Source organism: Suricata suricatta, chromosome 16, assembly GCF_006229205.1.
Source record: "Suricata suricatta isolate VVHF042 chromosome 16, meerkat_22Aug2017_6uvM2_HiC, whole genome shotgun sequence".
NCBI classification, from domain to species: Eukaryota; Metazoa; Chordata; class Mammalia; order Carnivora; family Herpestidae; genus Suricata; species Suricata suricatta.
The window spans coordinates 2,982,522-3,008,302 of record NC_043715.1 but is presented as its reverse complement, the minus strand read 5'-3'; the positions used below and the strand labels follow the sequence as shown (position 1 = coordinate 3,008,302).

At 63.7% G+C, this 25,781-nt stretch overlaps 1 protein-coding gene across 8 annotated transcripts in view; it reads left to right on the top strand.

Moving 5' to 3' along the window:
* GSE1 (Gse1 coiled-coil protein) overlaps nt 1–21,820 on the top strand; it is a 355,030-nt gene extending 333,210 nt beyond the window's left edge. For 5 of the 8 annotated variants that reach the window (XM_029926338.1, XM_029926341.1, XM_029926335.1 and 2 more), the window contains 14 exons: nt 2,247–2,446; nt 7,256–7,431; nt 7,640–7,840; nt 8,362–8,553; nt 8,847–9,133; nt 9,529–9,853; nt 11,707–12,320; nt 13,300–13,412; nt 13,703–13,973; nt 15,450–15,563; nt 16,323–16,679; nt 18,147–18,428; nt 20,141–20,244; nt 20,859–21,820. In XM_029926338.1, coding sequence (XP_029782198.1) covers nt 2,247–2,446; nt 7,256–7,431; nt 7,640–7,840; nt 8,362–8,553; nt 8,847–9,133; nt 9,529–9,853; nt 11,707–12,320; nt 13,300–13,412; nt 13,703–13,973; nt 15,450–15,563; nt 16,323–16,679; nt 18,147–18,428; nt 20,141–20,244; nt 20,859–20,993 — 3,371 coding nt within the window. In that variant the 3' untranslated portion in view covers nt 20,994–21,820. The remainder of the gene's footprint in view (nt 1–2,246; nt 2,447–7,255; nt 7,432–7,639; nt 7,841–8,361; nt 8,554–8,846; nt 9,134–9,528; nt 9,854–11,706; nt 12,321–13,299; nt 13,413–13,702; nt 13,974–15,449; nt 15,564–16,322; nt 16,680–18,146; nt 18,429–20,140; nt 20,245–20,858) is intronic. The other 3 variants (XM_029926336.1, XM_029926339.1, XM_029926340.1) reach the window with 3 other exon arrangements.
* The last annotated feature ends 3,961 nt before the right edge of the window (nt 21,821–25,781 follow it).

The following is a 25,781-nucleotide window of genomic DNA, read 5'->3' as shown; positions in this document are numbered from 1 at the left end:
TCCTTCCCCCCCCCCCCCCCCCGCTCTCTTTCACGTGCACCTTCTCTAATAAATAAACTTTAAAAATAAAGTGAACGAAAGTTAAAAACCCAAACGATCTGCGTGTCCAGTGGCACAGGTGTTGGGAGTGGCCCCAACCCCGCCGTGGGGAGGACCGTCCAGATTCTGGGTGGTGATGGGGGCACCCCCACATGGCTCAGGGTTCTGGCTGCCTCCCGCCCCCACCGTGTTCTCCTGCGCCGGCAGGCGGGCGTCGGAGGGGCTCCCCTCGCTTTCCTGGGTGCGCACCCCGGGGCGGGGGCTGACGGCCTTAGGAAGATGGGGTTGGTTTCCCACAGACGCACGACCCTGGCTGAGGGTCCGGGACTAACCGCCCAGCCCCCGCGGGCCCTGCCGGAGCCTCGGGGCAGCTCTGCTCACAGGGCTGGCTGGGATTCTTGCAGTGTGGGCTGTGGTTGCTGCTTCATCTGCGGGGACTTGGGGTCACCATTCAGGGCCAGCAGCCCGCAGGTGGCTCCTCACTGCTCACCCAGCCAGGCACGCGCAGGCGGGGTCTAGGACTGAGGGGCACCCGGCCTCAGCGTGGTTGCCAATACTGCCGAGCAGAATATGCTGCCGGGCCACTCTGGGGCTTGGCCTGTGGGGTTGGGACTGGGTGTTTCCCTGTGGGGCTGCCTTGTACAGTTGCACATGCGGTGCACACGCTTAGGGAGTCCTGGATGGAAGCTCTTGATGTCGCTGTGGCCTCGGAGTCCCGCCGCTCTGCCTCCTGGTTGTGCTGCGAGGCCACGCCAGCTGGTCAGGGCCTCGGGGACAGAGGGGATAGACGCCCCCACAGTGCCGCTCTGGCAGCCGAGCGGTGGTCTCAGAGGCCGCCCTGCCTCCCCTTGAACGCAAAGGTTCCACTTGGTAATGTGAGCGAGGCCAGTGGGGGGCCCCTGGGGACGAGGCACGTTTGGAGCAAAATCCAGGGGGACACCTGCACACCGGTGGGACTCTTCTTCCAAAAGAGGTGTGGTCTCTGTGGGCCCTGCTCCCTCTCTCCCTGCCCCGGGGGAGGGGGGGGCTCTTGCAAGCAGAAGGCCCGTCTGAACCCTCCGGAGGGTCAGCGTGTGCCCCTTGCCTGCCCAGTGCGGGGACGTCACACGCAGCCCCAGCCGCAGTTCTTGCTTTCAGATGCAGGTGCCTGTCTGGGGTCCACATCGAGGGTCTGTGATGGTGGCTTGGACGGTGTGAGCCGGCCTCTGTGGACCCGGCGTTGGGTGGGCCCCTGGGGGGGGATCTCCTTCCTCCTCAGGGTGCAGGGTGTGTGTATGTGCAGCAAACTTTGTTGAGCCTGGTTGGGGATCTTGGGGACCCCCAGACCGTGCCTGAGTCCCAGGGAGGTCGAGGCTGGGGGTGGGGGCACAGGATGCACTTGAACCTGGTTACTGCCGGGCTCACACTCTGCCCCTCCCCGGGGGAGCAGCTGGCCAGCTTGGCTGTGCCCCCTGGCTTTCTCCCTTGGGACCCCAGAGTGCTCTCAGGCCCTGCCCACCCCACCTCCGGCCTCCCCACTTCCTGGCTCCGCCCACTCCATCCCTCCTCCTGGGGCACATCGGGTGGGTGTGGTGCTGGGGTATGGGACTTTTTTTGGGGATGACATGAGTGACCCGGAGTTAGCAGCAGTGATCGCATAGTCCAGCGAATGTGCTAGAAGCCACCAACCTCTACGCTTTCAGTGGTGAATTAGGTCTCGATTTCTAAAACTTGAAAATAGGCTGCAGTTGATATTTAAGAAACGAAAGGATAAGCGTCCCTCAGCTGCTTCCGTGTCCCTACCTTATGCCCTCTCCCCCGCCGTCCACCCCTGACGGGGTCTTTGCCGGCCGCCGGGGTTTTTCCTGCAGCCCCTCTATCCTCAAGCAGAGAGCTGGGGGAGCCCTGGCTCCGGCCTCATGGAAGGGGGTCCAGTCTGGCAGGCGTGTTGACCAGGTCCCCCTGCCCCGGGGTGCCAGAGGCAGCCCCCGACGGCACACATCCTGCCTGCATGATGTGCGACGTGGGCCGTGGCCCCCATCTACACTGGGGCCACGTCTGCCCTGCTGGGGCTTGGGGGAGGGGCGCTGGGCCAGGAAGCCAGAGAGGGCCACCTAGTGGCCCGGGAAGCCGATTCCCTGCTGTCTGCAGGCCGCGCGGGGCTGGGGACAGCCGGAGCCCTCCGTGGATGCGGCCCCTGCTCAGGCTCTCCTTTCCTCCTCCCGCAGGTTCTTCACTGAGCAGCGAGTCGTCCCCCGTGTCCTCGCCAGCCACCAACCACAGTTCTCCTGCCAGCACGCCCAAGCGCGTGCCCATGGGCCCCATCATTGTCCCCCCCGGGGGCCACAGTGTGCCCAGCACGCCCCCCGTGGTGACCATCGCCCCGACCAAGACCGTCAATGGCGTCTGGAGGAGTGAGAACCGGCAGGTGAGCCTGGGGGTGGGGCACAGCTGGGGGCGGAGCCGCTGGGAAGGGGGAGCACGTCTTGGGGTTGAGACTTCTCACCCCGACTCCTCCTTGGAGCAGACTCCGTGTGTTTGAACAGAATCCAGGGCTTTCGTCAGGCCCCCACGGCCAGCACCCCACCTGGGGGCCCAGCGACGGATTTATGTGTGTCTCCCGAGCCTGGGGGTCCGACACCCCGCGCCTCCCTTGGCCTCGCTCGCTGGCCTGTAGATGCCGCCTCCTCCCCGCGTCCTCGCACGGCCCTCCCTCCGCGTCTGCGTCCTGATCTTTCTTTTGGTGACACCCGGTGTGTTGGATCTGGGCCCGCCGGAATGATCTTTTTTTCTGAATTACCTCTTCAAAGGCCCCGCCTCCAACATGAGGACTGGGGGGGCCGCGGCTCAGTCCGGAGCCCGGTGCGCAGGGCTTCACGTAGGGTCGGCGCCGCGCGGCACCAGACAGGCTGTCGCCATTACCTGCGGCTCCTAGCAACCGGAAGTGGGGGAAAGGCCGCGCCTATTTCCGCCTATTTCCGCGTGTCTCGCCTTCCGCCCTTGATCTCTGAAGGCCCCGCACTTGGGAGTTGGTGTGGGGGCTTCCTCGGTTCCTGCCCCAGCTGGGTACGCGGGGTCGGGGGTGGGGGTGGGGTGAGGAACCACTTCTGGCTCCCCCCCACCCCCCACCCCCCGAGTCCCTAGAAAAATTAAGGAGCACCTGGGGGGCTCAGTCAGTTGAGCACCCAACTTCTTGAAGCTCAGGTGTTGATCTCTTGGTTCGTGGGTTCGAGCCCCGAGTCGGCCTCTGTGCTGACTGCTGGGAGCCTGGAACCTGTTTCCGGTTCTGTGTCTCCCTCTCTCTCTGCCCCTCCCCCACTCACGCCCGGTCTCTTTCTAAGTAAACATTAAAAAGAAAAAATACTAGCTAAACCATAAGAGAAGTGGAAGAGGGGGGTCAGGTGGGCTCCAGCTGCCCCCACCCCTGCCCCCTGGGCATCTCATAGATCTTTCTTTCCTCTGCCCTGGAGGTGGGTGGTAGCCAACCTCTGTCCACAGAAGGGGTGACCCTCGGACAGGCCCTGACCCGGGGTGAGGACCCACAAGGAACTCAACCAGGATCCCCGAATTCCTAGATATGCTGTAGGCTGGGCGCCTCCTGGGTGGGGCCCTGGCTTGAGTTCGAGGCGGTCATCGCCTGGCCCTCTGTGCAGTCTGGGGGTCGGGGGGACCAGGTGGGGCGTGGCGGGCAGATTCCAGCCAGAGGGGTTCGGAGCCCCTTGAGCTGCCCCGTCCCGGCTAAAGGAGGGTCCTCACCAGGCTTCTGCCGCCAGAGGGGCTCTTTGCCTCTTGCTGTCAGCCACCTGACCGTCCACCTTGACCGCAGGGCCCTAGCCACGTGACTCAGACAGTCACATCTCACTCGGCCCCGAGTGGTTTCTGGGTCCTGCCCTGTCCCTGGCTCAGCACTGGCTGGTGACAGCTGTCACGGGCCACACCATCGCCTCTGCCCCTGCCCTAGAGGGGCTTCCTTCCCACGGCGTCTGCCCCGGCTGGGGGCCTCGGGTCTCCCCTCCTCAAGCACCTGTGCCGCGGGCCCCCCTCGGAGGGTCCTGACTGCCTCAGAAACGTTTAGTAACCCCGGAGAAAGGGCCGTGATAGACCTGCTGCAGCCACTTACCCTGCGGTGCTTAATGAAACCCTGATGCCACCCGGGGGGCGGGAGAAGGGAACTAACCGCGTTAGCTGATGACACGAAGGCTCAGTGGAGAATGTAATCCTTCTGGGAGGGGAGTGGGGGAGAGGCAGGAGGGCGGGGAGGGAGCCGCTTTCTAAAGTCCTGGTGCAAGGAGTGGGGGGAGGGAATCCTGCAAGGTGGGGAGTCGCGGGCGCCGGGCCCTGGGCCTGTCGCCGGGTCGTTTGGGGCCCTGTCTCTCAGCTAGTGGGAGCCGCGGAGGACAGCTGAAATGAAAAATGGTCTATTTTAAAGCTAACAGGGCATGTCGTGCCTGCCTGCCTGGAACCCTCTCTCTAATCACAGAGAATGAAGGATTTCCTGCCACCCGCCCGCCCCCTTGCTATCCTTCCCTCTCCGGCTGTGCCTGCGGCCCTGGTGCGGGAGTGAAAGCTGCCCCCAGATGCTCCCTGACGCACGCCCGTCTGCCAGGGCGGCGGTGGGAGCCCCGCAGTGGCCTGGCCCGGGTTGGGGGGGGGGCTGCTCTCTGGGCCCGGGGCAGCCCCCGTGCGCCCCCGGAGGGCCGACCTCGTCCCCAGGTGCCTGTCGCAAGCTTGGCCGGGCTCCAGCCAGACGGAAGGCGCGCGGGTCCGCCTGGCTGCGCCCCCTGCCCGCCCAGCCCTCCCCCAGGCTCTCCAGTGCCGTGTTTGTCCTCTGCCGGCGGGGAGGTGCCATCTGGCCCGGCCTTCAAGCAGGGCTTTGTCCTGAGGGGAGAAGGGGCTTCGGGAGCCCGGGCGCTCAGGGCCCCCTCCCTGGCGCTGCTGTTGATGCCGAGCGCGGTGCCTGACGCACGTGGAGGTGGGTGACGGCCTGGTTTGGAGGGAGCTTGCCCAGATGCTGTCCTGGGGAGCGGGGCCCTCACAGCCCGCCTGAGGGCACCATCCAGGGTGTCTGGAGTCCCCCCCCCTGCCCCCCCCCCCCGCGCCGGGCTTGCTCTCGGGGAGGGCGCCCCCTGATCAGCCCAGCCCACGGCCGCCCCAGCAAGGCCAGAGCCCTGCAGCAGGTGGGTGTCGGGGCTCGTGCAAGCCTGGCCCTGCACCGGGTGGTGGGTGCGTGGGCGGGCCAGCAAGCCCTGACCTGGAACAGCCCCGGAGACGCTGGCGTGGGCGGCGACATGCTGCTACCCCACCCCGCGTCGTTTCCGCGTGTCTGTCCCTGTGCTGCTGGGAGCTGGTGCCATGATAGGTGCGCTTGGCAGATGGGGAAACTGAGGCACGGGGCAGTTATGGGTCTCATCTGGGGTCTCCAGAACCAGACAGGAACCGTCTTCAGTGAGGCTAGTGGGGAGCCCAAGGTGCGGCGGGCCCTTGTATAGAAGTCTCTGGAAAAACGAGAGTGGGAGTCTTGGGCTGCTTGCTGTGACCTCAGGTGTCAGTGTCAGTGTGTGTGCTCCCCCCCAGCCTGATACCCGCCCTGTGAACCCCCCTTTGGGAAGGGCGAGTCGGGTTCACGAACCTGTCAGGACCCCGCGGTGAATGTAGCCCCCCCCCCGCCCCCAGCATGCAGGAAGGAACAGATGTTGCACTCATTAAAAATCCCAATCAGCGGCCTGTCTCCTCCAATTAATTATCGCTGATGTGTCTTCTGGAAGACCGGGGAGGGCGCAGCAGCGGCGGCTGCCTGGCACCGGGCACGCTCGGTAGCTGTGCCTGACGGCCGGGGCCTCCTTGTCTGGCCCACAGCGCCTGCTGGGGTCAGAGGGCACAGCCGCGGAGATGACCGTGGGGCTCCGCTGGCTCCCGCCCCCAAGCGTGCCAGGGCGCCTGGCATGGTGGTCTAAGGGAGCAGGTGCATCTCCCCAGGGGACGGGGCTCGGCCTCCGGGTGCCTGGGGGTCACTCCTGGACGTGTCCCTCAGCCTGCCAGCTGGTTGAGAGACCGTCGAAGGGCTGTGGTCCCCCCTTGTTTTCAGGGCGCTTGGTGACTCGTGGCTCAGTGGAAACACCATGGGGTTTGGGGGATGTCGGCCCTGGTTGTCGGTGTGCTGACCACAGTGGCAGCCCTGATGCCCGGGCGAGGGCCTGGCGGAGAAGCTCTAGGGGCTCGGGAGCGTGTGGGCTCCGCCTCAGTCCCCGTGGTTGACGTGAGGTCTGGGCTGGTGGTGACCTCGCTTAGGGTGAGGGGGGCCATCCCGGGGACGGAGGCCCCCACGCCCCAGACTGGCAGCTGCCCCGGGGCTCAGCAGGACGGCCCCCAGCCGCCCGAACACACTCTGAGCCTCGCTGCGCAGCTCCCTGTTGGCCGCGTAAATGGCGAAAGCGGTCAGTACGTTGGATGGCATGCGCCCTTGGGGCTGGACCCTCGTCAGCCAGGCGGAATGTCTGTCCACAGAGCTGGCACAGCTCGCCCTGCCCTTGGTCTCGGCGGGGGACTACCCTTTCCCCCACTTCCTGCCTTGAGGAAGCCCCTCTCTGATTTCCCAGGGCCTGTCTGCTCCCAGCCTCCACCAGCGTGTGCCAAGGTGTCCCCGGAGAGATCTGCCTGGTGTCAGGGCGACCCCGGGGGTGGCAGGGGGTTAGACTGGCATGTTCAGCCTGGTGGGCAATGCCAGCTTCTCCGTGGGCACCAGAGGCCCAAGGTGTTTCTGTGATGCACGCTGGCAGCTGGCGGTGCAGCTGGCGCTCCGGCCTCCGGGGGGGCCTGCGCGCGCCTGGCGATGAGCAAGCGGGGCTCCGGCCGCTCTGTCCTCCCTGCTGCAGACCAGAGCTCGCTTCTGGGGATGCTGGAAGGTCCCGGGACTCCCCAAGTCTGGGTGTGGAGCCCGCGTGACCCTGTGGGAGGCGCGTGCTGGGGCAGCGTGGGCGCGTGTGCAGCATGGGGGCCCCTGCACTGTGCCGGGTCCCCTCACGGGCCCTCGCTCTGATGACCGCCCCAGTCACACAGGTTTCAGTCCAGCCCTGCCCGGCATTCGAACCTGCGTCCTCTCTTCTCACCGTGCCGCCCGCTACGTGCCCCTCAGGTTTGGGTAGGACCTTCCAGGGGACCGCGCCCCCAAGCGGGCACCACACCAGAGCCTCAGAGTCCGGCCCTGTGCCTTGCCTGACTCCTGCTCTCTGTCCCCCAGCAGGATGCTGGCTCTCGGGGCAGCGGCGGCGGTCGGGAGCGCCTCATCGTGGAGCCCCCGCTGCCCCAGGAGAAGGCGGGGGCCCCTGCCATCCCCTCCCACCTGCTCAGCACCCCATACCCTTTCGGCATCTCCCCCAGCTCTGTGGTGCAGGACTCCCGCTTTCCCCCGCTCAAGTAAGTGCAGACCGGGGGTGCAGGGGGTGCTTGGCATCTGGGTCCCGGAGGCCCCTGCGGGGTGGGTCTCCGCCAGCCCCATCTGCGCCTGCGGTCCACGCTGACGTCTCCCACCCTGCCTGGGGCTCTTGGGGCCCCAGGGTGCCTCCTGGGAACGGGAACCTAGCTCTCTGCCATCGGTCCCTCATCCGTGTGTCCCCACCCGCAGCCTCCAGCGGCCTGTGCACCACGTGGTGCCCCCCAGCGCCGTGACCGAGGACTACCTGAGGAGCTTCCGGCCCTACCACACCACCGAGGACCTCCGCATGTCCTCCCTGCCGCCCCTCGGCCTGGACCCGGCCGCCGCGGCCGCCGCCTACTACCACCCCAGCTACCTGGCCCCGCACCCCTTCCCCCACCCGGCCTTCAGGTGAGGCGCCCCACACGCCCTCGCGTCCTGGGGCCAGGCTCTGCGTCTCAGAGCAGCCCCTGAATCTTCCAAGTTCTGGCCATTAAGGCTTTGCCCCTGGTGGGAACCTCCCTCCGCAGTGTCCATGCCACCAGTTCCCCACTTGCTCCCTATTTCACCGGCGGCATAGCACGCGCTGTCACGTCGATTAGGGACCCCTTTGCTGCGTGACTGAGAAGCCCCAGGGGCAGCATGCCCCGCGTCTCTGCCCTGTGGGGGGGGCCTTCCCGCACCCTAACCCAGGAGACGCTGCTACTCACATGGGGCCTCGGACCTCCAGCTGCTGTTGCCCAGCGGCCCCTCGGGCGGGGCTTTGGGGCTGACCGTGGCCGTGGCCTCTATCTGCAGGGCCTTGGAGGCTGGCGGCCTTCCTGCCCCGTCCACAGCGCTCGCGTCCGCACCTGCCCCGGGCGCACCTGCGCATGGGGCTGGGGTTTATCTTCTCTCGCTTTGGTTCTCACCGGCCCGTCTTTCCTGCACAGGATGGACGACTCCTACTGCCTGTCAGCCCTACGGTCCCCCTTCTACCCCATCCCCACGCCCGGCTCCCTGCCCCCGCTGCACCCATCGGCCATGCATCTCCACCTCTCCGGGGTCCGCTACCCGCCCGAGCTCTCCCACTCGTCCCTGGCGGCGCTGCACTCGGAGCGGATGTCCAGCCTCAGCGCCGAGAGGTAAGCCGCGTGTTGGACCGGGGTGCCCCCCCGCGCTTGCTGCCCTGACGGAGTGGCCAGGCCAGCGCTCGTGCCCTCGGTCCCCTCGCCTGCACAGTGGGCGCAGAAGCAGGTGCCTGGCAGCCCTGTTGTCCACTGCCGGCCTCTTGGCTTGTGGCCCAGGAACCCTGCGCCCCTGCAGGTCGGGCTGCTGATCATCCCCTCCCGGGAGCTCTCGGTCGGGGCCTGTGTCTGGTCCCCTCTGGGCCCGCGCCCGGTGGCCGTCACCACCTCTTCCCACTCGCACCCCGCAGGCTACAGCTGGACGAGGAGCTGAGGCGCGAGCGGGAGCGGGAAGCTGACCGCGAGCGCGAGAAGGAGCGCGAGCGGGAGAAGGAGCGCGAGAAGGAGCTGGAGCGCGAGCGGGAGAAGGAGCGCGAGCTGGAGCGCCAGCGGGAGCAGCGAGCCCGCGAGAAGGAGCTGCTGGCGGCCAAGGCGCTGGAGCCGGCCTTCCTGCCCGTGGCCGAGCTGCACGGGCTGCGGAGCCACACGGCCGAGGAGCGGGCCAAGCCCTCGGAGCAGCTGACGCCGACGCGCGCAGGTGGCCGGGCAGGGCGGGGGCAGGGGGTGCTCATGGGCCCTGGGACACGGATGCTGGAAAGGACGCACACGTGGTGGCAAAGTGCGGCGAAAGCATCAGGGGGTGACGGGGGTGACGGAGGAGTTTTGAGGCTTTTTTCCCTCCCTCCTTAACACACTTTGTTTCATTGCGGGTACGCGTGATCAGACTTTTAACGCAGGCTGGCGAACAGCTGGCTCACGGGCTTCTGGAGAATCCGGGCTGCTCACTCGGGCACCTGGCGGGCGGGCTCAAGAGGAGCGCCCCGGGGTGGGGGTGGGGGGACGTCTTCCTGAAAGCGTAGCGGGAGAGCAGGGGGAGGCCGGGGCTGGGCCAGGGTGCCCAAGTCCTTCCCTGACGGCCTTTCTCCCCCACAGAGAAGCTGAAGGAGGCGGGGCTGCCAGCCCCGAAGCCCGTGCAGCACCCCTTGCACCCGACGCCCGCCCCCCACCACGCCGTGCCCAGCCTCCTCTCCAACCACAGCCTCTTCTCGCTGCCGGGCAGCAGCGCGGCCACGGCCCTGCTGATCCAGCGCACCAACGAGGAGGAGAAGTGGCTGGCGCGGCAGCGGCGGCTGCGGCAGGAGAAGGAGGACCGCCAGTCCCAGGTGTCGGAGTTCCGGCAGCAGGTGCTGGAGCAGCACCTGGACATGGGCCGGCCCCCGGCGCCCGCCGAGGCGGAGCACAGGCCCGACAGCGCCAGGTGGGGCTCCCAGGAGGGAAGGGGGGTCTGCACACCTGAATTTGCTCGTAGCCAGCCAGCACTGATTGGGCGCCTGCTGTTTGCCCAGCCTCCCAGTGCTTTCCTGTCCCTGAGAAATGACACTGGCCAGGGGCAGCCCGGCTTTGTCCCTGCTCGCGGCGCCTGGGCGGGGACGGGGGTGGGGCGTGAGAAGCTTTGATTAATAATTACACCCGCTTTCCGTCTTCCTCTGCTTTCGAGCCCAGACGATTTTTAAATGAGAATGGGGACTGTCTTTAATTTTTATTTCAATAAGAAATTAAGTTTGTTGCTATTGCAATAATTGACACCCATTTGCCAGCCCCTTTCCAGGACTCCCCGGGGGGCCGCCTCTGGGTCCCCCAGCTGGTGACACTTGCCTCGTGAGCTGGGCCCCCTCTTACAGCTGCGCAGAGCCCGCCATCGGCCTGGCTGTCACCTGGGGTCTCCCATCCCACCCTGCATCGCCCCCACCAGAGCTGGGGGGAGGGGCCCAGCCCCGTCTCTGGCACGCAGACCCCCGGCGCCCGTCTCCTCAGTTGTGCACGGAGGAGGCTGGGCGGGGAGATGTGTGGGGAGCCCTCCAGCTCCCGGTGTCGGGGCGCTTTCAACGTCCACCTGCTCCTTCCCTCTTTCCTTCGGCCGATCGAGCCCTGGGCGCTGCTGGGCGGGGGTGACTGGGGCTTCATGGGAGGGGGCCTCCCACCCCGGCTGAGTGTTCCCGCAGCCGACAGCCTGCACTGCCCCACAGGGCTGCAGCGAGGGTCCCCTCTGCTTGTCTGAGGCCCCAGAGGCCAGGTCTCCAAGCCTGCTCGCACCCAGGGGCCTGGAGAACAGCCAGCGCACCTCGGCACCTCCTGACGAAATCTGGGTGTTCTGGCTCTCACGGGGGTTTTCCTCTGCCCGAGACCCCTGGACCTAGCAGCCCCGTGTGGGCCTCCTGGCCCACGGCAGCTGGCAGCCCGCTTGGCCGTATGGCGGCGTGAACTTGACATCTGACGGGCCCTTGTGTTCGAGTTAGAAAAGCGTTCAGTGCTGGTGCATGAAATGTTTATCCCGCTGACGGATGTCACTCCGTGGCTTGTTTACTTAGGGAGACACGGCTTCTTGATACGGTTCCTTTTTGTCCGCTGATCAGAGGTGCCGGGGCCTTGCGGTCGTCTCCCAGCCTGTGTGGCCGCGGCTAAATGTCCCCCCTCGGCCAGAGCCCCGGGGCCCTGCTGCTGCTGCTTCTAGGACAGAGGCAGGGCGTCTGCACTGGTGGAAGGTCCCCCCCAGCCCCCCAGGTGCCCCCCCCCCCCCAGAGCCGGTGCTGGGTTGTCGGCCTGCTGCTGGGAGGCCTGGGGTTGACACAGGATGCATGCTGGCTCTGAGGGTCCCCCGGAAGCTGGTCTCCCCCACCCCACTGGGCTGGGCAGACACCTGGGAGGGGAGGGTGGCGCGTCTGGAGGTGGGTTCCTTGTCATCCTCTCCGTGCTGGGGTTCCCCGTGGAAAACAAAGACGAGGGGTTCTCTTTCCGGAGTTGCAGAAAGTGGTTGAACAGAACAAGCCAGGTCGTGGGTGAGAACTGGGAGGGGAGGGCTGGCCTGAGGGCCTCCCTCTGTCGGCGGGCAGCAGCGTCGGGCTCCGAGCCCCCGCTTCCTCTGAGAAGCCGGTCCCCCCGAAACCTGCCTAAGCCGGGTGGAGGAGGAGAGGCAGCAGCCTGCCCGCTGGCGTGGAAGGGGCTCTCGGCGGAGCTCCCGTCCGGGCCACCTCAAGCCGCCTCTCGAGGCCGGGTGGGCAGCCTGGGGGTGGCCACCACCACGACTGACGGCCTGTCCCGCTCCCTCCCCAGGCCAGGACCAAACCGGCAGGAGCCGGGCAGCCGAGACGCCCCGCAGCACTTCGGCGGGCCCCCGCCCCTCATCTCGCCCAAGCCCCAGCACCACTCTGTGCCCACGGGCCTCTGGAACCCCGTGTCCCTGATGGACAGCACCCTGGAGACGCGGCGGGCGCCCGAGAGCCACCCCCTGCACAGCCACCCCGCTCCGTTCGAGCCCAGCCGCCAGGCGGCCGTCCCGCTGGTGAAGGTGGAGCGGGTCTACTGCGCCGAGAAGGCGGAGGAGGGGCCCCGGAAGCGAGAGGCCGCGCCCCTGGACAAGTACCAGCCGCCCCCACGGGACGCGGGGAGCCTGGAGCACCAGGCCTTCCCTCACGGGCCCGGGCCCTTCCTGGCTGAGCTCGAGAAGTCCACGCAGACCCTCCTGGGCCAGCAGCGGGCTGTGCTCGCCCAGCCGGCGCCCTTCGGGGAGCTCCCCGGGCCCCTGAAGCCGGGCTCACCCTACCGGCCGGCAGCCCCCCGCGGCCCTGACCCCGCCTACGTCTATGACGAGTTCCTGCAGCAGCGCCGGAAGCTGGTCAGCAAGCTGGACCTGGAGGAGCGCAGGCGGCGAGAAGCCCAGGAGAAAGGTGCGGTGGCCCTGGGGCCCTGAGGCCCATGCCGGCCACCTGTCACCCCCGTTCCCGCCCCCCGCTGCGCGGTCTTAGCGTGGTGGCTCCCCATTTCCTCTGCCTAGGAGATGGACCAGGGGCCCCGCGGGTGCCGCCACAGCACACGCTGTCCCCAGAAAGCCAAGTGGAAGGCAGCTCCACAGACACGTGTGGCTAATAAATGATAAACAGGCTAATCAGGTGGTTTTATATATTAATCGTGCAGCAGGAAGCTGTCCGGGGAGCAGGCCTGGGCCCGGAGGGGGCAGGAGGCCTGGCCCGCACCTCTTCCTGCTGCTGCAGGGGTGGGGGCTCAGCCAGCAGGCCCAGGGAGAGAGCAGCTGTCCCCCGACCACACCCTGTATGAGCAGGGGGGGTCCGGGGCTGCTCCGGGCCCCTTTTCTCCTGCTAGAACCTGGTCCTGTTGAACTCAGCTTCTCAGCCAGAAGCTGGGGCCAAGGCCAAGTCTTCCTGGCTTGTTGGGCTCTGCTAGGCTTAGGGCCCAAGGAGTATTTTTCTCAGCCACTTGCCTTATGAGGGAGGGGAGGGGGTGCCCTGGGGCACAGGGGTACCGCTCTCTGTGTATGCGGACTCTGAGCCTTAGGCGGGGACTTGAGTGTGCCTGTCCCCTCCTGGGTAAGGGAGCCGGGTGGGCACAAGTTGTCTTGGTTGCCAGGCCCCAGGCTTGTGTGATGAACGTCCCTGCGGCGGGGTCCAATTAGACCACCGCAGCCTGGTCACTGGGGGTCCAAGTGTGCCTGCCTCCTGCATCTCCCACTGTCCCCCCAAGTCCTGAAGTCCTAGGACTAGGGGTTAATGCACGTGTACACCTGGCGTACAGAGTCAGGTTTGGGGCGTGCAGAGGGGCCGGCGGGGCTTGGTCTGATGGGTGCGTCTGTGCACGTCCCCCGAGGCCCGAGGCCCCTCGCCCAGCTGAATAAGCCCGTCCTGCCGCCAGGATACTACTATGACCTGGACGACTCCTACGACGAGAGCGACGAGGAGGAGGTCCGGGCCCACCTCCGCTGCGTGGCCGAGCAGCCGCCGCTCAAGCTGGACACGTCCTCCGAGGTACGTGGGGTCCCCTCCCCACCGGGCCCTGGGCCGGGCTGCCGGCGCCCCATCGGTGCCTGCCCCTTGGCCGAGCGCCCACTGTCCCGGTCAGCCCCCGCTGTGGCGGGACGCCTGCGCTCTGCTCCCGCCAACAGCGGGTGTCTGGACGAGCTGTCGGGCCGTCCTCTGTGGCCCCGGCGCAGAGGTCGCCCTCGCGTGGGCCTCAGTGGCTCCAGGAGGGGCCCCGGGACGGTGGCAGCAGGCCACGGCCGGGGCTTCAAACTCCTCTGTTTTCTTTCCCAATCTAGAAGCTAGAGTTTTTGCAACTTTTTGGCTTGACCACCCAACAGCAGAAGGAGGAGCTGCTGACCCAGAAGCGGAGGAAGCGGCGGCGGATGCTGAGGGAGAGGAGCCCGTCGCCCCCGGCGGTTCGGAGCAAGCGGCAGACGCCCTCGCCCAGACTGGCCCTGTCCACGCGCTACAGCCCCGACGACATGAACAACAGCCCCAACTTCGAGGAGAAGAAGAAGTTCCTGACCATCTTCAACCTGACTCACGTCAGCGCCGAGAAGAGGAAAGGTACGCCCCGGCGCGGGCCTCTGGGGTGGGGCTTGCTGGCGGCCGCGACACGGCGGAGGAGCGGCGGCCTGGGGTCCCGGGCTCTCCCGGCTCCCTCTGGCACCGGGCAGGCAGCCGCTCCGCTCTCACACGCCTGCCCCGGTCTCTGTCCGGCGTCCGGCTTCTCTCCATCCCAAACGAGATGGCCCCGATCAGAGCACGTTTGCTCTTGTCACGTCCCGAGTGGAACCAAAGGCGCTGGCGACGAGGGGGGGGGGGGGGCAGGGAGGTCCTGTGCGTAAGAGTCTGCTGTGAGGTTGACTTGGAGTCAAGCCGCTCTTGTCACTTGTTAGACCTCCTAGCGCCTAGGACCGCAGGTGGGCGACTGCAGGGGGAGGTGCGCCTTCCTGTGCAGTGGGCGTTTCCTCTTGGCAGGTGCCCACGGGGGGCTTCATGTTCCGACCACAGCGGGCTCGGGGTGCTCTGTGGCCGCTCGGTGGAGCCAGCACACGCTGCCCTCATTCAGTCTGTCCTGGAAGATGCTTCCAGATCATCCGGCCACCCATCCGTGACTCTTTGGGCCAGACTCCATAGTGCAGAGGGGGGTGGGGTCCGAACACTTTCTGGCAGCCCCTCCCCAGCCTGCCGCACACACCCGCTCACTTAGCGCCGGGTCGCCGTTTCCGCTGAGCGCCTGGCCTGTGTGGGGGGCTCACGTGCACACTTCCAGGCCCTCCTCGCCGACACCGGGCGGTCACTTCTCTCTGGAAGGAAAGCGGACGTGCTCACTGGTCACACAGTTGGCCTCTGCGTCGTTGCTGGCCTGCAGCGGTCTCCTTTGTGTTCTTAACCAGTAAACCGGGGTCCTTGCTTTCTCTTAAAGAGGCAGCGGCGTGCTGGGCGCCGGACCAGTCCCTGGGAACGGCCACAGTTCTGTTTGTAAAAAGCATCTTTTTGCCTGACCTAATTCCTAAAGGAAGCCACCGGTGGTGCTGCCGTTTCACTTTGCCAGTGACAAAGGCCCCTGCACCGGGACTCAAAACAGCAGGCGCCACGGGCCCTGGTTCTGTCCCGGGAAATGGCAAACATCCTGGGACTCCCGTCCGTGCGCCTGGAGCGGTCGGGGTGGAGAAGGTGCTTCCGGAGGTGCCGGGTGGCTCTCGGGCTTGTTCTTCTGTGCTCGGACACTTTCTGTCTCTTCAATGAGAACGTGGCCTCGGAAGTCTCTGGGAGATCACAGCCCCCCGTTGTTTCACCGTCACACACGCAGCGATCTTTGGACTACCTTTCCGATGCTCTGTCTAGAGGCTGAGCGGAATCTGGGCTCACCCTAACCTGAAGGCTTCTCTCCTTAGGCACAGCCTGTCCCTCGGTGCCTGCGCGGCTCCTGCTCTCGAGGACCTGCCCGTGCCGGTGCGGCCGGGACTGGAGGCCCGCTCGCCCCCCTCTCGGGAGCGCCGCGGCTGCGTTGTTAACCTCGGGCTGCTTTTCCCATAGACAAAGAGAAACTTGTTGAGCTGCTCCGTGCCATGAAGCAGAAAGCACTGTCCGCGGCAGTGGCAGACCCGCTCAGAAACTCTCCGAGGGACAGTCCTGTCATCGCCCTGAGCGGTAAGGCCCAGGGCGGGAAGGACAGCCCCTCCCGCGCCCGCCTGGGACTGTCCCTCGGGCTGCCTGAGCTCAGAGGCGGCCGCTCAGGCTCTTCACCAGTCTTTTCCTCCTGGACAGCTTCTCTCCACGTGTCTGTCTGTCTGTCTCTCTCTCTCTCTGCACAAGCTTCCGGCACTATGGGGAAGGCTGTTCTCTGGACGGAGCAGGAGAGTGGGAACCGGGGCTGGGAGCCCAGGGGAGGGTTTGGCGCAGGTCACGGCCGCCGTCCGTCTGGGCCGCGTCTCCGCCCCTGCTGCTCCGGCCCCGCCGGCCCCGCGCGTGCGTTCTTCTTCAGCGTCTGTCGTGCTCGTTCCAACGCGTGCCCCCCCCCCCCGCCCCCCATGGCTTTGGTTGAGCCTCGCTGCGCTGCCGAGTGGAGCAGGAACCCTTCACGGTCCGGCCCTGCTCTCGAAGCCTGACGTGGTCTTTCTTGTCGGCTTGGGCCTCGTCGCTTCTGCCTCTTGGGTGACCTCAAGCGACTTGCTTCTTCCTTCAGTCTTTCTTCCCAGATGTCTTCCTGGGGCGCTGCTCAAGGATGGACTTGCCGCCGAACACAGCCCCACTTCCGACCGCGTGCACGCGTGCTCACTGACATTGAATTACACGGCCCCAAGTCTCGGTCCTTTGTGCTAGGGCTTTATTAACTGTAAGCTCTAGAGGTCAGGGTCGGCCTGTTTGCTTGGAGCTCCTAACGTGTCCCTTGCTTTCTGTCTCTAAAAGAACCAGCCACGCAGCCAGCCTCTCTGGATTCGGAGAAGCCTCCGGGTGTTGCTGCCTCCCCGGCTGACGCGCCGAAGGCCCCAGAGCCCGGGAGGCTGGAGCAGCTCCGGCCCCAGGAGCCAGCCCCTGCCAGCGGCGGCGAGAAGGCCAGGCTGAGCGAGGCCCCCGGGGGCAAGAAGAGTGTGAGCATGCTCCATTACATCCGGGGCCCCGCGCCCAAGGACGTCCCGGTGCCGCTGTCCCACAGCATCAACGGGAAGAGCAAGCCGTGGGAGCCCTTCGTGGCCGAGGAGTTCGCGCACCAGTTCCACGAGTCTGTGCTGCAGTCCACACAGAAGGCCCTGCAGAAGCATAAGGGTAAGGAGGCTGCTGGCTGACGCTCGCCCCTTGAACTTGAACGTGCACGGGGCACCTGACGGGGGGCCGAGAATTCTCCACTACCGGCAGCAGCCCAGGCGATGCCGATGGCCCGGCCCACCGACCACCCTCCGGAAGAGTTAGCGAGTGACGCCTCGGAGTTAGGAGCACTTCCTGTCCCTCAGGCGGGGGGAGGAGCCTTCCGGGCACAGACAGGATCCGGTCCTTCTGTCATGCAGGGACTCCCCGGTGTTCCCACGCTGATGCACCTGGAAATCGCCCCATCCCTTGGTCACTAGACCCGCAGGTGTTCGCTCCGGCGACCCTGGAGCGTGCTCACTTTGTTACACGTGAGCCCCCACGCTCTCTGCCCGCAGACGTTTTGGTGCAAGTCCCCAAAGGTGGGAGAACAGGGGTCCCTACAGCTCGTTCTCACCCAATCAGAGGCTGAAAGTGATTAGGCAGGAATCCCCAGCAGCTAAGGAACTCCGGAGTGGAAGAGAAATGTTTGTGTGCCCCCTCAGCCAGGAAGAAATAATGGGGTTATTAGGCCAGCGCGTTCCGTCCCTGCCGGCTCTGGGAGCTGGGCAGAAGCGCGGTCAGCGTCCTTCCTCTGCGTTAGCGCTGTCGTCAGGGATGAAATGACACCAGGAAGCGCAGAATGGTAGCTTTCACAGCGGCAGTCGGGCGCGCTTTACAGGATGTTTGTCAGGAATTGGCAAGAATTCTCCTTTCCGAGGAGAGCGCGTTAGGACCCGCTGGCTGGGGAGCACGCCACGCCTTCCCCAGACGTGCCTCCCGGAGGCTCTTCTGCGGCCCTTTTCTTGATGTGACGCTCAACCAGAGGTTTTTTTTTAAGTACATTTATTTTGAGAGAAAGAGCACGTGCACAAGCAGGTGAGGGGCAGAGGGAATCCTAAGCACTGCAGAGCCCTGGGTGAGGCTCGATCTCACAGACCGTGAGCTCGTGACCTGAGTCAAAAATCAAGCCCCTCAGCTGAGCCACCCAGGCACCCCATTTCCAGGGATTTTAAAGCCACCCCATCTGTGCCCGTCTCGACCGTATGAGTCCATGGAGTGAGGCCCAGACAGCAGCAGAGGCTGCCGCCGACACCGGAGGCTGGGTGTACGGGTTAGACCATGCCCCCGGGGCCGTGCCACCGGGCAGCGCACGCCTTGTATCAACAGGTCCCAACAGCAGCTGACCCCAGATATGCTTGGGGGACCCCAGGACCCCTGCTTCCCGCGAGGGCGGCCACAGACCAAGGTCAGGCCCCGTTTTCTAGCACAGGACGCTGACGCTTGGGGATTGGCAGGGCCAGATCACACACCCATGGGGACCGCCACAGCCTCTGGGCGCCATCTTGGATCTCTGAGGGCCACACGAGCCGCTTCGGGCTCCCTCCTCTGCAGACCGTGGCCCCACGCCTCCTGCCGGTCTGTGACCTGCCTGTTCTGTTTCCCCAGGGAGCGTGGCCGTGCTGTGTGCAGAGCAGAACCACAAGGTGGACACGGCCGTCCACTACAACATTCCCGAGCTGCAGTCTAGCCGACTCGCCGTGCCCCCGCACAACGGGCAGCCAGAGGCCCCCGCCGGGAAGAAGGGCTCCCTCCCGCAGGAGACGGACCAGGACTCGGAGGACGAGGACAACAATGATGACGGGGAGGACGACGGCGACGAGGAGCCCCCGAGGCGCAAGTGGCAAGGGATTGAGGCGGTCCTGGAGGCGTACCAGGAGCACCTGGAAGGTGTGGCCCGGGAGGGGCAGCGGGCGGCGAGAGGGCGCCAACCAGAGCCCCTGGGCCCCGTGGGACCTCCGTGCCAGCCCTGGGGCCGGCTTCTGAGCGGAGGCCCTGGCCCTCGGGGACTGTCCCCAGCCCCTCGAGCACTGCGGTCAGCTTCTGCAGGTGCCCCAGCTTCCAGCCCTGAAGCCCTGTCACCGGAGAAAGTTAAGGAGCACTTGTCCCCCACTCAGGGTGACAGCCCACACCTGGGCCCTGCGCTCCCACCATCCTTGTAAATATCCCGTCGGTCCTGACTGTGGCCACAAGCGGGGGCCTGAAAGCAGAGGTGTGGGGGCTCAGCCCCAGCTCCCCCGGAGCACCTCCAGGCTGCGGGGGCGCCCGTTGCCCTCACGGGGCAGCGGTGGGGTCACGAGGCCTGGGCGCTGCCCTTTGTTCCCGGCACACCGCCTCCTTTCGCTGCTGCTCGGTTTCAGGAGGCCTCCCGGGCCCTCTCCGCGAGCAGAGCTGACCCTGTGCCCCCTGCCATCCCCTTCCGCTGCATCAGGGTGGGGGTGTGCGGCCGGCAGAGTCCGGGGTCCAGAACCAACGTCGGGGGGGTTTTTCCTGACGGAGCCCAGCAGGTCCATCCTGTCTGAGCTCCCTTCCTGCTCCAGGGACGTGAGCACTCTCTCCACTACCATCAGTTCGGTATGGCTTCCCTTAGGCCGAGAAGTCATCTAAGTTCACTTTTCTCACCCGCACGACCCACCATCCTGGTGGCTGGCGGCCTCCTTCCGGCCGCTCCCTGTGGGCCCCTGCTCTCCGCGGTCCTGAGGGGCTCACCTCTCGGGCCGCCCCCCTGTTCTTGGGCCCTGGGGCTCCCCCGTGGATTTCAGGATTGCCTTCTTTGTGCCGCCCAGAAAATTCCTATTGGAGTTTGCGGTTGCGCTGAATTTACAGGCTTAGGAAGAACTGATCTTTCTAGTGGTGGTGCGGGTCCCTCTGAATCTGGCATCGAAGCGCATTACATACTTCCCCTAAGTCGTCTTCCTGGACTTAGTTCTAGGTGCCAGTTGTGCTACCGACGGTTTGTTTGCCCTCGGGCCTCCGGCAGCCCTAGACGGCGCGTCCTTCTGGGAACAGTGTCGCTCTCTCCTTGAGCTTGGGGCTGTGGCACAGGGAGCGGCGCTGACGGCTGCTCCGTGCATAGCTGCCCATGGCGGGCCGTCCGTGTGTCTTGGGGACAGGACGGCCTCTTGTCCGGCTCTCGTGGGGCCTGACGTTGCTTGCTCCGTGCCGCACTGGCCAGCGCTTTCAGCGTCTCTACTCTGTGTTCTCCAGAGGCAGGACGCTCGGGTCGCTGCGCTGTCCCTACTGGAGGCCGTCCACTCGCTCACCTGGCTCTCCATCCTCGCAACACTGCGTAGGAGGCAGGGATGGATCCTGTGTCCTTGAAAGTTTTAAGTCGCTCCTGGGAAAAGCAGGCCCGGGATCTTCTGGGAAGACAGATTTTACTAGTTGAGATCACAGTGTCAGTCTCTGAGTCCACTCTGGCCGCGCTCTCGGACCTGACCCTCCTTTTCTCCATCTTTCGGGAAAATGCATTCGACGACCACAGATGCCCCCTAAACGAGTAGCCTTTGAACTCGCAGTCCCGTGTCTTTGTGGCCCCGGGCTGGGTGCCGTGCGGCCGCGCACATGTGCACGCCACAGCGCGGCTCGCCTTGTCTTTTCAGAGCAAAGCCTGGAGCGGCAGGTGTTGCAGACGCAGTGCAGGCGGCTGGAGGCCCAGCACTACAGCCTCAGCCTCACCGCCGAGCAGCTCTCCCACAGCATGGCGGTGAGTCCGCGGCGCCCCCCTCGGGGGAGGAGGCTCCCAAAACCCACGGGGCTTTGCTTCGGTTCGCAGCTGTCACCCATACAGACAAGTTTTGAGGGGTAAATGCTGCTCCTGGGGGTGGGGAATTCAGGACGGTTGGTTCCCCCAGAATTTAGCTAAGGGGGCGGGGACTGTTAGTTTACAGACTACGGATCTGGAGGGAAGAGGCTGGTTAGGTCTCCCTGTGGGGAGACTTAGTGCCCGTATCTGTCTCCCCTGCGGTGGTCTGCTGGGGAGGACGGGAGAGGACTTTACCGGGGAGCAAAGCTGTCGTGCCCCAGCCCCCCTCGGGGTCCCGCCACCCCTGAGCAGCAGGAGATGTGTAGTATCGGGGCTGATTTTCAAAAATCTCAAGGTCGGTGTTGAGCCAGCAACAGACCTTGGGTTTAGGAGACTGGAGGGGCCCTGTGGGGCCCCAGGGCGTTGGGCACGGTTTGAACTGGATCTTCCAGAGACCCGGGTCCGAACCCTGAGCTGGGAGGTTGCCAGCCTGGGCGGGGCTCGCCCTTCCCACACCCACGCACTCAGGGGTGCCGTCCTTACCGCGCGGTGACCGTCTTACGGACTCTCCCCAGGAGCTGAGGAGCCAGAAGCAGAAGATTGTCTCCGAGCGGGAGCGGCTCCAGGCAGAACTGGATCACTTAAGGAAGTGCCTTGTGCTGCCCGCACTGCACTGGCCTAGAGGCTACTTCAAGGGATACCCGAGGTGACGGTTCCCTTGCGCTAGGCCGAACCTATAGTATAGAAATATTATCTATTTTATTACCTTGAATATTTAATATTTTTCACTGGGAGGTTTGAAGCTTAAAATTAAAAAAAAAAAAAAAAAAAAAAGAGCGAACGTGCCATGCATGAAGCGAAGGACCCCAGGCTCCAGAAGACGAACTCGCCTTGACTTCCACGCACCTGGATCGCCGCTGTCCGTCAGCGAGCCACCAGCCGGACGAGGACGCCCATGGTTTGGTTTTGTTTTCGTTTTTCTTCTCCAAGGTGGTCGTCTTCCCCCACGTCGTTCTGTTCTGACCTGCAAGCGAAGGCTCCCGCCCCGACACTAAAGCGGCCTCCTCGGGGCCCCCGGACTGGACCTGGCCGACCCGCGGTGGGTTTCTGGGGCGGCCCCGCCTCCAGAGCCCAGTCCCCTCCCTCCCCGGCACCGAGACCGGCTTTGACCGGCTTCGGGGGAAGGAAGGCGGGTGGGGGGGGTGCGGTTTTTTCTGGTAAAGGGCTTGTTTGTTACTTTTCTGCAAAATTTGCTTCCAAGCAAGCAGCAGGTCCTAGGAGCCCACAACGCACCAGTACCGAAGCCTCGCCCCGGGCTTTTCCCTGGAAAAGCTCTGATCTAAAGTGCAGTGCCCAACGGAAGGTACCGTTTTCTTACTCCGTGGGGGGAAGTGTGCAGCGCCCTGTGTATACACCGGCCACACCCACTTGGTTGTCCCTGCGGTGGGCGTGTTTTCATACAGACGTAAATTTTGAGAGAAAAGTCAAAGGTGCTTCAGCCTTGTACTGTGTATATATATTAAAAAACAACAACAAAGTTTTGTATGTTTTTATTACTTTAATTATTGTTATAAAAAGCCTGCCATTTTTAAATATGTGGTTTGGGGGGATTTTTGTTTGTTTGTTTTCCTGTTTGGGGGTTCTATTTGTTTTTTTGCTTTTGTTTTCCTGGGCAAAAAAACCTGCTTTTAGTGTTGTAACTGCTGCTGGTCAGGACGTTAAAATATTGAAGTGTTTTTCACAATTAAAGGAGAAGAAAAGTTAAAGAGCTTACCACTGGCGCCTATGCGATCCCTTCATTTTTGAGTTGCACCAGAAAGTCATGTAGAAAGTGACCACCTCTGTCCCCGGCCCCTGGCTTTGCGGGGGGCGCGGCCTCTGCAGAAAGCGCCTGTCAGGAAGGGAGCGAATCCGGTGACAGGATTGATGCTAAGGGCTCTTACGGCAGTCTGAGAGCAGGTGCAAAGTAGGAAATTTAGAAGCTTGATTTAGATACAAAGCTCTGTCAACGCCTACAAGTAGGGTGTGACCCGTGTCGGAGCTGGGCTTCCCCTCCTTTCAGACTTGCCTGAGCACAGGTGGCTGGGACCCAGGGGGAACATCTCCGTGCAGAGCAGGGTCCCCTTCCCGTCCCCGTGACTGCTAATCTAGACCCAGCCGACCACCTCTCGCCCGCATGGGCCCAAAGCCACCGCAGGGGCCGGTCTGTTGGGTGGGGGTGGAGGTATGCACCTCGGTCACCGCTGTCCCCTTCACCCTGGGTCAGGGACGGGCTGGCTGACCTTCAGGAAGGCTACTCACTGCGGCCTCACCCTGGGCCCCAGGCCCTAGCTGTGCAGAGCAGCTTGCTGGCAGATGGCATTGTGTCGCTTTATCTGTTCCCACACAGTTTGCTTTGTATGTCTGCCAAGAATCTTCCAGTTATTAGCAAACTCAGACAAAAAGTGCTGCCAGTATTATCAGCAGTCAACAAGCGCCTTCCTGTCCACAGAAACGACTGGAAGGGAAGGCAGGCCTGTTCCGAGGGCCTCCCCTGCAAAGACCCTGGGCGACCAACACAGCCCACAGGTGGGAACAGGTGTTGAGGCAGGAAGATCTTCCCCAATTCCTCTCAAGGCTGGCTCGCTCTGGTCTCTAGCAAGCTTCAGAGCATCGCCTCAGCACCCCGCTCCGTCCCCCCACCACCCCAGAAAGGGCCAGACGCCCCCTGCTGATCGGCTAGGCAAGGGCTAGAGGAGACAGCGCAGCCCCGCCCCTCGCCATCCGAGGGGAGCCCCCAGTTGGGGTGCTGTTACGGGAGGGGAGGAGGTTGTGGGGTCCAGGGGCGCGCCCGCATGGGGCAGGGGCTCTGGGTGCAGCTAGAGCCCCTCTGCCCCTAACCTGCCCACCTCTCAGTGAGGAGACAATCAGTACAAAGCAGTAGGCGGCACGAAGAAACTAAGGGGAAGGAAGCATCTAGACGCAGCAGAGGTGCACCACGCGGACCCAGTGCCCAACACCGGGCTGTCCCGGCCGCTGGCTGGTTTCACTTTCAGAGGCTCTGGAAACACCAGCACCACCTCTCTGCCATTTGGGCTTAAAAACGAGCACACGCATAACGTCTGTCAGCTACTTCACGTTGAGTGGAGAAGTACACCAGATCTGCTCTAGAATGCGTTACGTGACTTGGGCCAGTATTTCCGTGTAGACTTCCGTCTTTCACGAACTCGTGTCTTCCCGCAGCCCCAGTAAGAGCTGGCTGGTGTGTGTCGGGGCGGGGGGGGGGGCGGGGAACCACACTCCACCTGCGAGGGTTCTCGAAAAACTCCAAAGCGGAGTCCTGTGGTTCTGCATTTAATGCCGTCATTAGACCGGAGCGTCCCCCAAACTTGGCGCTCGCACAACCTAATCGGTTGAAAACGTTTTCTCTCATTAGAGCCCAACAGACATAAAATCACAATCTTCATCTGTTCCCTCAGATAAGTGGCCAAGACAGGAACATCACAGGGTCTTCTCCACACTTGAGGCTAAACACTGAACTAGCATTGACATTCGAACAAAGGCCATCCTTGAGACTCCAGGAGTACTTAGAGGCGCCCACATGCTCAGGGGCAGAATCCCAACACAAGGTCTACATGGAGAACGGGGTTTTCCTCAAGGAGCTCCATAATGCTGCCAAATCTCAAAGACCAGGGGCCCCCTCTCCCCTCTGAGCCGTTTCCAGGTAGAAAATGCCAGGGATCCACCGCAAGATGGAACTGCTCGGCACAAGCCCACTCACTCTGACTCTTAGGTGTTTCTTAGCCACTTAGCAGTGGAAATGCCCCGCGCCCCACGGAAGCCAGTCACCCCTTCCTCCCGTCTCAGCCTGTCCCAGCCTTTTGATCCGACACTTAATGAACTTCAGCTCCTTCACTCTGCCTGGACCCGGGGCAGACCGGGCACCGCACGGACCGGCTGTGTTACTCTGTGCCCAGTGCTCAGCCGCCAGAACAGCAAAGCCAGTCCACGGGAGGGAGGAGGGAGGCCTCGGTCACGCTGGGGGCAGTTTAGATGCTGTGAAATTAAACCTGTTCTAAGTGTACTTGTTTGAATTAATTGTATTGTAATATTATTTGTTGAATGTAGTAATTAGGTATTTATGAATATATTGCTGTAATTTCTGACAACATCCAAAAAAAATAAAATCTTCCTAAATCATGTCAAGAGGAAAATCTTTTTGTATGTTCTCTGAGGGCCACAAAATAGCAGCTCAGCCGGCTAGCTGGACAGGTAAAACGTGAAGATGGGTTTTAAAAGGAAGGGAGGAAGGGGTGAGGTCTGAGTCCCACAGGAATCCGGACTCTCTCCCCAGTATCGTGGGGTGTCAGCCTAGAAGAGTCCCCACATGAAAAGGCAAGTCCTGTCATCTGAAGGCGACCCTCTAAGCTGTCCCCTTAAATGACAAAGCAGTTTCTCCATGTCTGGCCCTTTGGTGCTCAGATAAGAACCGCCAGCCGGGACAGAGCAGCAGTGCCCGAGTCACGTCACGTGAGTTGGGACTTTGAACGCCGAAGGGCAAACACCAGAGGCCGTGCTTTGAGCGAGGCTGATGGCATGCGTGCCCTCCGAAGGCCCGAGGGAAGCGTGCTCCTGACGGCGCTGCCACCAACAGCCAGCTGGGTACAGAACATTCTAGGCCTTGTATGCCTGCAACCCATCATTTCTCCCCTCAAGGTAAGGGAATTTCTAGAGCGATTCTAAACCATAACTGAGGGGTTTCTCCTAGGAGAAGAAACGGACCCTTCCTTGAGACCCTGCCTCCTGCCTCCAACAAAGTCTCTCTGCTTGGTCAAGAGCAGCAGCACAGGCCCCATGTGCCCTCCTGGCAGGTCACGTGCCCCAGAGCCCAGCATCCAGTTTTCCCTTTTTTTTAATTCTTAGTTCATCAATCTTCTCACGAAAACTCCGCAGGGTCCCGCAGGGTCCCCGCCGGTGCAGCCACTGCAGAGCCTGGCCGCCGTCCCAGCCCCCTGGTGGCCGCCCCCAGGCCCCGGCCCGCTTCCTCCCACCCTGGCGTCCCTCGCTCTGCCCTCCCGAGGGCGCTACTTCTCGCACAGGCTGTGCCTGTAAGTCTGTGCTTGGGCTTGTTTTCCCCTGGCATAATCCGAGGAATCCTAAATCACACCAAGGACTCAGAATGGCTTCTGAGTCCAAAGACGACGCACACACGTGCAAGCAGCAGAGAGAATCCCCAGCAGGCTGTCAGCGTGGGGCGCGACGCGGGGATCGAACCCACAAACCGTGAGATCATGTCCTGAGCCAAAGCCAAGTCAGACACTTAACCGACTTAGCCATCCAGGCGCCCCCCCACTCCCCCCTCCCCCAGCTTTCCTCTTGACAAGGACGCCTGCACTTTGACTGGAAGTAGCCGAGAGAACAGTCTGATTACACCCGTGATCTCCATCTGATCGTCGGACCATCTTAGCCACAGGACCTGCCCCCTAGATAACAATGCAGAAGAAAAACCCAGTGCGAGG